The 12,717-nt window shown below is 56.0% G+C and overlaps 1 protein-coding gene across 4 annotated transcripts in view; it reads right to left on the bottom strand.

The window, feature by feature from the left end:
- Positions 1 to 2,036: 2,036 nt before the first annotated feature.
- Positions 2,037 to 12,717, bottom strand: part of ACTR3B (actin related protein 3B) — a 73,609-nt gene continuing 62,928 nt past the window's right edge. For all 4 annotated transcript variants that reach the window (XM_046020665.1, XM_046020668.1, XM_046020666.1 and 1 more), the window contains 3 exons: positions 7,290 to 7,415; positions 5,958 to 6,041; positions 2,037 to 2,931 (listed from right to left, as the gene is read on the bottom strand). In XM_046020665.1, coding sequence (XP_045876621.1) covers positions 2,836 to 2,931; positions 5,958 to 6,041; positions 7,290 to 7,415 — 306 coding nt within the window. In that variant the 3' untranslated portion in view covers positions 2,037 to 2,835. The remainder of the gene's footprint in view (positions 2,932 to 5,957; positions 6,042 to 7,289; positions 7,416 to 12,717) is intronic.

The raw sequence follows: 12,717 nt of genomic DNA on the forward strand, positions 1-12,717 counted from the left end.
AAAGGGAACCCTGCTGGGGCCGCTCACTCCGGGATGCTGGCACCCTCCTGCACCGAGATCAGCGGTGATACCAAATCTCAGTGTGTTCAACCAAAGCTGGTCCGCGGAACATGCGTCACCGGAACCGAAGTCATCGCGTGCTGGTTGTGGAAGGAGGGCTCACAGCTCGGAGCTCGGCGGGAAGGCAGCAGCTGCGCCCACAGCAAAGGGCGGCTTTTATGTGGATAATAAAAGTGATTCAATTTTATCTGCAATACTGAGAAAAACCCGGGTGATGTTTAGATCCTACTATTCTATACAGAGAGGTTTTTTTTCCACTTTTTTTTTAATTTCTTTTCAGCATAACAGTATTGTTTTTGCACCACACCCAGTGCTCCATGCAATACGTGCCCTCCCTATTACCCACCACCTGGTTCCCCCAACCTCCCACCCCCCTGCCCCTTCAAAACCCTCAGGTTGTTTTTCAGAGTCCATAGTCTCTCATGGTTCATCTCCCCTTCCAGTTTCCCTCAACTCCCTTCTCCTTTCCATCTCCCTATGTCCTCCATGTTCTTTGTTATGCTCCACAAATAAGTGAGACCATATGATACTTGACTCTCTATACCGAGAGCCTTCTAAAATATGTTTTCTTACTGAAAGTTCTGAAGGCCATTTAGCTCATGAACCTAAAATTCTTTTCTCCCACTGAAACTATTTTTTAACGCAGTTTTGACGAGCAGGGCTCTCGGGACACAGTAACAGATTAAGAATGGCTAGAATTTACTGAATACTTACGATGGGCCCATTATAGCTCTAGGTGCTCAGATGAACAACTCTTGTATCTTACTTGTGAAATACAACAAAGTCGATCCGTATGACAAAACATACACTGGCAAAGCATTATGAAAGAAAATGAAAACAATTCCACATCAAAAAGTCCTATCTGGGTAGCTTCCTAGAACACATTCCTTACCAAGGGATTTGGATTAGAGGGGAAATACTTTGTAGCTCCCCACGGCCATTTCCCAACTCTTTTTACTCGGGTATCTAATGGAATTCATTCCAGAGACTCCTGCCGTCCGCCATGACCCCCCACCGTCCCACCTGGTTGCTGTTTTCCTCCTACTCTCACGAGGGCGGTTATGAGAGCACACGTTAGAACAGACGGAGTCGTGCTCTGCCTCCCAGCCGTGCTCGTGGGCATGCGCTGAATTCCTTTCAGCCATAGTTCCCCATCTGGAAAATGGGGATCACAGGAATTCTGGTTCACTGCGATGTTAAGACTAGGTCGCGTGCTGTCTGCACTGAGCAAAGTCCCACCACACCCAGTGCGCCTGCTTCCACATGTTGGATGCACGGGAGCGCCTGAAGGCAGACACGTAGGCCCGGAACACCGGGCGGGAAAGTGGCTGGAGAAACCAGGAGAAACTGAAACAGTCCAGTGATCCCGAGAACCAAGTGGTCTGACACTCTCCAGCGGGAGACCGAGGGTCTGGGGTCCCTGACGATTCATCAAGAATAAGCAGGGACTGCCTACAGCATGGAAAACTCAGATTTCCCCATTATTCTCTGAGTGGAGAACTGACATTATTATTCTCATACCTGCTTCTAAACTTAAATAACAAAACTAAATGTTTCTTAAGGCAAATTTTCAGAGAATAAAACCTACTTAGTGGTTTAGAACAAATACCATAAGCACCAGTTTAGAAAGTAATGTCAGTATCACACGAAGAATGGAGCAACACTGAATGTCTTAGTTCAGCCAAGTACCTTTCAAGCCAGCGATCTACTCAGCAAACATCGGAGCAGTTACTAGAAGCCGCCGGCAAGGATTCTGAAGTCCCAGGAAGGGCTGCTGGAAATCCGAAAGAGCCTCCTGCCCCACCCCACCCCCAAAACGCATCCCACAGCACTTCCTGGACTCCCAGACGGGACGCAGTGTCACTGAAGACAGGAAGTCCTCCTTACTCTGGGAAATTTCCTTCCACAAGCTTGGTACCAGTTGCCAGTTGGGCACAGAGCGGACACCCGCAAGACCAGCACAGCACAACAGGAAATCTTTATAAAGAGTCTAACTGCTTTTATTACAAGGGTGCAAGGCAGCATTTCACCCAATACAACCAAGAGCAAACCAGCGTCTTCTATAAAACAGTTCCAGAAAGTTCAAACAGGAAAATGGAAGGTACATTATCGGTAATGATTCTCGTACAACAGTGTTTAGTGTTGAAACTTCATGTCACTCCAGTAAACTGTAATCATTTTCTAGCAAACGTGGCCCCAAAAAGTCTGCTGTTTGATTTTGTTTGCCTACAGACATCAGAACATGCCTCACGATGAAAAGCGTGTTCTCACGGCACTCCATGACACCAGTATCTACCCGTGCTCAGAATCCGCCAGTTGTACCAAATACCAGAAAATACAAAATGATAGGAAATATAAACATCAATTTGTATTTCAAGTTTATAACATTTTATTTACAAAAATAGGCAGAAGGAAAAGGGTTTGCAGCCCCATATTCTTTCCTGGGGGGACTATTTTGCGTCATCTTCTGGGTTTTTTTTTTTCTAATGATTTTTCAAGTCGCAGGTGAATTCCTCCAGAACTGGATTCGCCCACTAGAAGCTGGGGAGGCACGGAGGTGAGGGGAGAGTTGGGGAGGGGCGGCGGGGGAAGGGCCGTCGGACAGCGGGCACACGGGTGACGTGCACTGGACTGCCTCATGCACTCGGCGACGCAAGCACGCTTCTCGACATCGACACCAAACGTCACTATTTACAGGAGCTGCGGTCTCGTCCGAGCCCCGACGGCACCTGCTCACCAGCGCGACGTGACCGGGGGACCGTGTCAAGGCGGCCGCTAGGACATGACTCCGAAGACAGGGTTGTGGCGGCAGATGCTGGGGCCGCACTCCTCGTAGTCCTTCTTGGTGTGGCACACCTGGAAGAACTCGGGCTGCGGGACACGGTTAGAGGGACCGTCGGGCTGCGGGGCATGGTTAGAGGGACCGTCGGGCTGCGGGGCACGGTTAGAGGGACCGTCGGGCTGCGGGGGCAGCGGTTAGAGGGACCGTCGGGCTACGGGGCAGCGGTTAGAGGGACCGTAGGGCTGCGGGGGCAGCGGTTAGAGGGACCGTCGGGCTGCGGGGCAGCGTTAGAGGGACCGTCGGGCTGCGGGACAGGGTTAGAGGGACCGTCGGGCTGTGGGGCACGGTTAGAGGGACCGTTGGGCTGCGGGACAGGGTTAGAGGGACCGTCGGGCTGTGGGGCACGGTTAGAGGGACCGTCGGGCTGCGGGGGTAGCGGTTAGAGGGACTCTCAGGCTGCGGGACAGCGGTTAGAGGGACTCTCGGGCTGCGGGGCAGGGTTAGAGGGACTCTCGGGCTGCGGGGGCAGCGGTTAGAGGGACTCTTGGGCTGCGGGGCAGGGGTTAGAGGGGCTCTCGGGCTGCGGGGCAGGGTTAGAGGGGCTGTTGGGCTGCTGGCAGCGGTTACAGGGACTCTCGGCCTGCAGGGAAGGGTTAGAGGGACTGTCGGGCTACGGGGCAGGGTTAGAGGGACTCTCGGGCTGCGGGGCAGCAGTTAGAGGGACTCTCGGGCTACGGGGCAGCGGTTAGAGGGACTGCCGGGCTGCGGGGCAGGGGTTAGAGGGACTCTCCCGCTGCGGGGGCAGCGGTTAGAGGGACTCTCGGGCTGCGGGGCAGCGGTTAGAGGGACTCTCCGGCTGCGGGGCAGGGGTTAGAGGGACTCTCCCGCTGCGGGGCAGGGGTTAGAGGGACTCTCGGGCTGCGGGGGCAGCGGTTAGAGGGACTCTCAGGCTGCGGGGCAGCGGTTAGAGGGACCGTCGGGCTGCGGGGCAGCGTTAGAGGGACCGTCGGGCTGCGGGACAGGGTTAGAGGGACCGTCGGGCTGTGGGGCACGGTTAGAGGGACCGTCGGGCTGCGGGGCAGCGGTTAGAGGGACTCTCAGGCTGCGGGACAGCGGTTAGAGGGACTCTCGGGCTGCGGGGCAGCGGTTAGAGGGACTCTCGGGCTGCGGGGCAGCGGTTAGAGGGACTCTTGGGCTGCGGGGCAGGGGTTAGAGGGGCTCTCGGGCTGCGGGGCAGGGTTAGAGGGACTGTCGGGCTGCTGGCAGCGGTTAGAGGGACTCTCGGCCTGCAGGGAAGGGTTAGAGGGACTGTCGGGCTACGGGGCAGGGTTAGAGGGACTCTCGGGCTGCGGGGCAGCAGTTAGAGGGACTCTCGGGCTGCGGGGGCAGCGGTTAGAGGGACTGCCGGGCTGCGGGGCAGCGGTTAGAGGGACCGTCGGGCTGCGGGGCAGCGGTTAGAGGGACCGTCGGGCTACGGGGCAGCGGTTAGAGGGACCGTAGGGCTGCGGGGCAGCGTTAGAGGGACCGTCGGGCTGCGGGGCAGGGTTAGAGGGACCGTCGGGCTGTGGGGCACGGTTAGAGGGACCGTCGGGCTGCGGGGCAGCGGTTAGAGGGACTCTCAGGCTGCGGGACAGCGGTTAGAGGGACTCTCGGGCTGCGGGGCAGCGGTTAGAGGGACTCTCGGGCTGCGGGGCAGGGTTAGAGGGACTCTCGGGCTGCGGGGCAGCGGTTAGAGGGACTCTTGGGCTGCGGGGCAGGGGTTAGAGGGGCTCTCGGGCTGCGGGGCAGGGTTAGAGGGACTGTCGGGCTGCTGGCAGCGGTTAGAGGGACTCTCGGCCTGCAGGGAAGGGTTAGAGGGACTGTCGGGCTACGGGGCAGGGTTAGAGGGACTCTCGGGCTGCGGGGGCAGCGGTTAGAGGGACTGCCGGGCTGCGGGGCAGGGGTTAGAGGGACTCTCCCGCTGCGGGGGCAGCGGTTAGAGGGACTCTCGGGCTGCGGGGCAGCGGTTAGAGGGACTCTCCGGCTGCGGGGCAGGGGTTAGAGGGACTCTCCCGCTGCGGGGCAGGGGTTAGAGGGACTCTCGGGCTGCGGGGCAGGGGTTAGAGGGACTCTCGGGCTGCGGGGCAGCGGTTAGAGGGACTCTCAGGCTGCAGGGCAGCGGTTAGAGGGACTCTCGGGCTGCGGGGCAGCGGTTAGAGGGACTCTCGGGCTGCGGGGCAGCGGTTAGAGGGACTCTCGGGCTGCGGGGCAGGGGTTAGAGGGACTCTCGGGCTGCGGGGCAGGGGTTAGAGGGGCTCTCGGGCTGCGGGGCAGGGTTAGAGGGACTGTCGGGCTGCCGGCAGCGGTTAGAGGGACTCTCGGCCTGCAGGGAAGGGTTAGAGGGACTGTCGAGCTACGGGGCAGGGTTAGAGGGACTCTCGGGCTGCGGGGCAGCAGTTAGAGGGACTCTCGGGCTGCGGGGCAGCGGTTAGAGGGACTGCCGGGCTGCGGGGCAGGGGTTAGAGGGACTCTCCCGCTGCGGGGCAGCGGTTAGAGGGACTCTCCGGCTGCGGGGCAGGGGTTAGAGGGACTCTCCCACTGCGGGGCAGGGGTTAGAGGGACTCTCGGGCTGCGGGGCAGCGGTTAGAGGGACTCTCGAGTCCCTCCCGAAAGGAGGTCGGAGTCCTGCCCCAACGCCCCACCCCTCAGCCAGGCCCCTGCGGGAAGCTCCGCGCCCCTCCAAGGCCCGAGCTACAGACCGGGACCTTATTTCATTTCTTTAAAATGGATTGGTCCCCACTTACACCAGCTACATGCTCCCCCGAAATTAGCAATTCACTAGCTACTGGCAAATTTGAGGAGAAAAAGGAGTCATTACGTGAAATGGTTACAGGAATTAATGACTAAAGCAAGGCGTCTGGGGTGACATCCGGATGTCACCTGCCACATCACCTGTAACCCCTGACCAGCAGGGACTCGCTGCGCAAGGGAAACACCCGAGACGGTGCTCAGCTCTCCGGTACCCGAGTGCCAGGCACAGTGCGGGCGCACACCACCCATCCGGGACGGGACGGACTTGCTCCCATTCCACAAAGGGCGCAGGCAGGAGACACAGAACGGCCTGGGGAGGACTTACCGTTGAGGCGAGCATGGAGCCCCCGAACCACACGGCGTACCGCTGCATGTGGTGCGTTATCACCTGGACCTCCACGGGCTTGGGCTGGAAAGCAGACAGTGCACGGTCATCGCGAAGCTCCCGGCTGACAAGACACCCACTCCGAGCGCCAACCACCCACCGTGGGGCCTCCTCCCACCACCGGCACGAAGCCCATCCCTTGGGTCCAAGTCCCTCCATGGGGATCAGCCACATGTGGCCTCCGCGAGGAAGCGTCTGAGCGCCCACCCCGCACCGGGCGCAGTGGTGCAGAGAAGGTCGCCTGTCAAGGAGGGGCGGGCGCTCACCAAGGCTAAAGGCATTTTAAACAGTAAACAATCCAACCAATTAACTCAGCTCATGTTTTTTTACAACACAATTTAGCTGTTTTGGCATCGTAGAGCTAGATCAAGTGTCCCAAACTACTGTGAGAAATGACCCTTTGCCAAGAGTGTGATCCGCTGGGCTGAAGGGTGCGTATTTGCTCCCATTTTCCCCACACCAGAGCCCGGTCCCGCCTGGAAGCTCAGGGAACACACCAGCTCATTAGGAACGATGACCTCAGAGGGGCACACACAGAAACTCGCTGCTACAGCTAGTTATTTTAGTTTAATGAGAACGTTTCCAAAGAACGTGAAAGACCCTCACTGCAAATGGACCCCTCTCCCTGGATGCTGGTCTTCACACAACAGGCCTCATCTCTTATAAGACAGAGAAAGTGCCGGCAGCCGTGGGTCAGCATGGGCACCAAGAGGCTGTGGCCAGCCCAGTGGCCATCAGCCTAAGCTACAGTCCTGGAAGGAGTTCAGGCGGCAAATCCCCAAATGCAGTCTCACCGAGCAGCTGAGAAACGAACCTGTTCCTCCTTCAGGCCCCAGCCGCTGGTCCATGGGAGGGGGACCGGCTGTGCATGGGAGGGGGACGGGCCATGCACGGGGCGGGGGGGACTGGCTGTACATGAGGGGCAACTGGCCGTGCACGGGTGGCGGGGGGGGACCGGCCATGCATAGGGCGCGATCAGCCATGCATGGGGGAGGACTGGCCGTGCACAGGGGGGCGGAACAGCCATGCACGGGGGGGGGGGGGGGGGGGGGACCGGCCATGCATGGGGGGGTGGGGACCGGCCGTGCATGGACGGGGGGAGTGGCCGCGCATGGGAGAGGGACGGCCGTGCACGGGGGGCGACTGACTGTGCATGGGAGGGGGACCGGCCGTGCATTGGGGCGGGGAACCAGCCGTGCATGGGGGTGGGGGGTCATCCCGGGAGGGAAGGGGAGCAGCCAGGCTAACGCGCCCATCCCGCCCGCCCCCTACCTTGATCCGGCCTCCACTGAGCTCCTCACTGAGTCTCAGCCGGGCATCCACCACGCGTTTCAGATCTCTCTGCAGTCGACGTCCAAAATCCCTGAACATCGTGGAGCCTCCTGAAAGAACGACATTCTACAAGACACAAAGCAGAGGGGTTTCCTTTGATGAAATCACCCACCCGCCCTGGCCTGGTTACCCGCCCCACTGCTCCTGTGACGGCACATTCCACCCACATGGGCAGACAAGAGTCAAGGCGAAGTCAATGCTATCAAAATCCTGCCTCTGGGTACTTTTCCTCAGCGATAACCAAGCGGACACAGAAATTCTGCCCTACGTGCTCCTCTGACAATGGGACAGCTCCGCAGGGGCCAGGAGCCCAAACATACTCTGAACCAACAAACTGACTTGCTAGGATGACCCAAGGCCAAAGCAACAGGAGGTCTGCAGCTATTTTGCCTTAATAATCACGGGGGGGGGGGAGTCATTTCAATAATACCTGAACCTTTTTCAAAGGGTGAGGCCAGGGAGGAAGTGTGCCCTTGGGGTTCCGGGGAGAGCCACCGCGCTGCCCACGGGTCTCCACCACACATGTCCTGCTCAGCAGCCAAGAGAAGGGGGAGGAAGGGAGCTTTACTAAATCTCTTATCGGATTCCGATGAGGCAAACGTCGTTCTTTCAGGCTACAGGACATTATTTAGGACAATGAAAGCAAAAGTAGGTATATCCTGACAATTTTTTTTTAACAGAAAACATCACCTGAGAAAACGGTAGAGAAGGAAAATAAAGTACCCGTCCCAGAGCCGGGAAGCCCTACTTCAAGGCCCTGTAGCGACACGACACGTGCGGGGCCGGCCCCTGCTCTTCCCGACCCCGGGAGAGGCGGAGCAGGACCCCTCCGTCAAGCTCCCAACAGCCAACCCTCCCCACACCGCACAGAAGGCGAAGTGCACCTTCCTGTCCCTGCTCACCCAGGGCACCGGTGACATGACACGATGTTACAATACCCCTTTCTAGGCGGCCAGCACGGAGCAACAACAGACTGTCCTTTCTTGTTAACTCCCAGAATAGGCTCCCCAGGACCCACGCAGACTTGGGCGCAGGCCTGACTGCTCTCGGAACAGTGTGGGCTCAGTCCCGGGGAAGCCCAGCCAGCGGCCACTTCCATTTCCTGGGGGGCAAACTTCTACTGACAGCCCCCCCACACACAGAGACCATCAGGCACTGTCCGTCTGTCTGTCTGTCCCTGACAAACTGCGAACTCAGATCTTTCAAGCCGCATCCTACCCCAGGATCAGCGTCATGAATCATCACTCCCGCACTCGGTCTCCTTGGGAACTCTCTCGGAAACAAGAGGAGAAGGTCTGGTTCCCGTCGGAGTCAAGGGGGCAACACGCGAATTGGGGGTCAGCCTGGGTGCTGGCACTCAAGCAGGACACCACCAAGAGGTGAGAGCTGCAGGACCGAGAGCCTGGCGGAGCAGATGACGCCAAACCCCCCTCCTCCCAGAGAGGCGGTGTCACCTTCGGACACAAACTGTGCATCTGTTTGCTGGTAAGAATCACAACTTAAAGGCATTCTTGACGTGTGGTCATCGTACCCTTGAACAAGCCTCACTGGCAACTGGTCATGTTTTCTAAATGCTGATCAGACCAGCCAACTACCTTCTAGAAGGAAAGACCTCGGCTTCTATCAAAGAATCCAGCAGGAGCTGCGGGGCTGGCGGGGGAAAGGACAGCACCTGTCTGCAATCTGACAGCCCTAAGTGTGCTTTTATTTTCAGGTTTTTGCTGTTGTTTTTCACTTACTTTGATTTCACAAACCCCACCACAGACAACTCCTCTGAAACCTTTCCAAGCTAAGATGACCATGGCCTTGCTCCGTGGCCTGAACTCGAAGCAGCCACCTGTCGGGCAGCGCCCCATGGGTTCCTGCGGAAGCCCCCGGATGGTCCATCGCAGTGTGGGGCAGAGAGCCACAGTGGTCATCCCCTGAAGTCACAGCAAGACTCTGAGTCATCCCCTCTTAAATGACTGTCTGCAGAGTGGAGAGCTTTTAGCTGGACACGCAGTACCACGAACCAGGAGTTGTCCACTGCTCCATCTGCAAACCGCGCGCCGGTTATTGTGAAGGACGCGGTGAAGGGCATCAGTGTTACTACTACAGCAACACGGGCCATCAGAGAGCTACCTGCACGCTTTGCCTCTCGGTACCCACCCGAAGGACGATGAATCTAGGCTCCCCACCCTCAGCATGGCTCCAGATAGAGCCGTGAGAAGTTCACTGCCTCTTGTAGAGATGGGTGGAGAACCTTCGCTCTCAGTGGAGGTCAAAAGCAGCAGCTTGTACTAGGTCTGAGTGTCAGGAAAGGCCGGGCCTCTCAGGAAAACTCACTGGTTTCGATCACGTCTCGGAGGCCCTGTGACTCCCATCACAGATTACGCCGTCCCTCTCTCCTCTGGCGCCCGGTCCTTCCTGAATGGTTGGATAGAACTGTGCTGTGCTCCGCTGTCCTCATCTTGCCGGAGTCACTCTGCTACCCCTGTTCTCCCTCGCCCAGACCGCTCTTACATGGGATGTATTTTCCTGACTGCCTCAAACTCTGCACACTTAAGGGTGGGCAGGTAGAGAGGGGCAAGTTTCTAGGGGCAGACAAACAGGAAAGCTGAAACACATTAGAACTGGTTTCAGACAAAATAGGACAAAGGGCTAAACGGGACTGGAGTTTATGCAAGAATGCTTCGTCTTCATTCTGAATTCCTTCTTTCTGTCCTTCCTTCCCTGCACAACAATCCTCCACGGCCTGGAGTCTGCCTGATCACCAGACAACCTCCTCGTCCCCTCCACGCACACCTGTTGTCACTGGTGCCAACAAAAAGACCTCTGGAGCCCCAAAGAGCAGAGACTGTCTGGGTGCTGCAAGTTCACTCACAGGCTGGAGGAATATGTCCAAATTCCAGGAATCTAGAGATTCCCAAAGGGGCCTAGAGATCTCAAAAAAGTTAGAAAATGTAAAACAAAAAATGAAACTTTAAAACACAACTTTCTATCACTGTGGAGATTTACATTTTAAAATGTTAGTATTTGGAATCTCCTAAAAGCATTTAGAGCTGCTCATTTCAGATTTTTCTCTAAAAAGAAACTGCTTCTTTCCTGCAGAAGAAAGAAATTGCTCTATGCCTGAATCTTGATTCTCACTTGAGAGGTGCCCAGGAAGGTCAGCACAAGGGTCCTTGAACTGGTAATTACAGGACTTGGGAAGGAGAGTCCCTGCCCCGGTGGCAGGACTCGACCTAAGTGCCTGCTTACCACCATTAACGAGAGCTACGTATGTGCACCCACCCAACTGGCCCCTGAGAAAGAGAGGAGGCATTTGGGGAGCAGGTGCATCTCAGGAGAATCCATTAGGCAAGATCACACCCAATGACAGGTAAGAGACAAACAACCCTCTTTTCCATTGCTTTGCTTTTTACCCAGAATTATTTGTCCTCATTGTGAAATGAGCGTGAGCTTTAAACCACAGGCTGGAGCTCCATCCACACTGTTACTACACTCTGTCGAGGTCAGCACCGTTAATATGGTCAAAGGCAATGACCTCGGACACAATGCAACACAGGGAAACCTGAAGAAAACACCAGCATGAATCCTGGCAAGATTCAAGATGGCCCTATCCACCAAGAAGATTCTGGAGAGGTCAGAAAGCTTAGAAAACAATGTCATAAGCTTAGATCGTACTCAGCAAATGATAGGAATATGGAACAGGACAGATAAAACAGCAGAACTGAAAAGACTAAATTAGATGTGGTCTGAATCCAGGTTGTAATGAGATTTACTTACACAGAATACACTGTGAGCAAACGTACATACAAACTTCACTGTGTGAGTAGAGATGAAGAACTGACCATGGCAAGTGAGTAAGTCAATTATGATGCTCAGAGGGACAAGTGGTGAGATAAAATATCAATGGGTCCCCCTTGTGGACAAGATGGCCCTCAATGACCATGGCAAGTGGATGAGATGGCCCAATGACCACAGCAGGTGGACGAGATGGTCCTCACTGACCACGGCAAGTGGAAAAGATGGCTCTCGATGACCACAGCAAGTGGATAAGATGGCCCTCAATGACCATGGCAAGTGGACAAGATGGCCCTCAATGACCACGGCAAGTGGACAAGATGGCCCTCAATGACCACGGCAAGTGGACAAGATGGCCCTCACTGACCACGGCAAGTGGAAAAGATGGCTCTCGATGACCACGGCAAGTGGACAAGATGGCCCTCGATGACCACGGCAAGTGGACAAGATGGCTCTCGATGACCACGGCAAGTGGACAAGATGGCCCTCACTGACCACGGCAAGTGGAAAAGATGGCTCTCGATGACCACGGCAAGTGGACAAGATGGCCCTCGATGACCACGGCAAGTGGACAAGATGGCCCTCGATGACCACGGCAAGTGGACGAGATGGCCCTCGATGACCATGGCAAGTGGACGAGATGGCCCTCGATGACCACGGCAAGTGGACGAGATGGCTCTCATTGACCACGGCAAGTGGACAAGATGGCCCTCAATGACCACGGCAAGTGGACAAGATGGCTCTCAATGACCATGGTTAGTGGGTAAGATGGCTCTCAATGACCACAGCGAGTGGACAAGATAGCCCTCACTGACCATGGCAAATGGACAAGATGGCTCTCAATGACCACAGCGAGTGGACAAGATAGCCCTCACTGACCATGGCAAATGGACAAGATGGCTCTCAATGATCACGGCAAGTGGACGAGATGGCTCTGACCATGGCAAGTGGACAAGATGGCTCTTATGACCACGGCAAGTGGACGAGATGGCTCTTACTGTCCGTTGCAAGGAGACAAAATGGCTCTCACTGACCATGGAAAATGGACAGGATGGCTCTCATTGACCAGATCAACCAAGCATCACTTTACAAGTACTTACTGGCTGCACTGATTTCACTCTAAATCCTTCCCCGTTTCTGCCCTAGAACAGATCACCTGTATCTGGCAGATTATAAGGCTTCTTCTATTCATTTTGTTGTGGCAGAAATAGATCAAATACAAAACAGTACTTGGTAAAACACAGCTGGGTTGACATTAAGCCCCTGGAGGGATGCCGGAACTTAACAGTGACCCCGTCTTCTTGACTAAGACATACACAGGGATCTTGTGCACAGGGCTCTTAATCATCTTAAATTACTCACATCAATCAAACTAGGCACTTAAAGATATTGTAAGAAATAGAAAATACCAGGGGCGCCTGGGTGGCTCAGTGGGTTAAAGCCTCTGCCTTCGGCTCAGGTCATGATCCCAGGGTCCTGGGATTGAGCCCCGCATCGGGCTCTCTGCTCCGCAGGGAGCCTGCTTCCTCCTCTCTCTCTTCCTGCCTCTCTGCCTGGTTGTGATCTCTCTCTCTCTGTGTGT

Source organism: Meles meles, chromosome 10 (assembly GCF_922984935.1).
Source record: "Meles meles chromosome 10, mMelMel3.1 paternal haplotype, whole genome shotgun sequence".
In the NCBI taxonomy this organism is placed as follows: Eukaryota; Metazoa; Chordata; class Mammalia; order Carnivora; family Mustelidae; genus Meles; species Meles meles.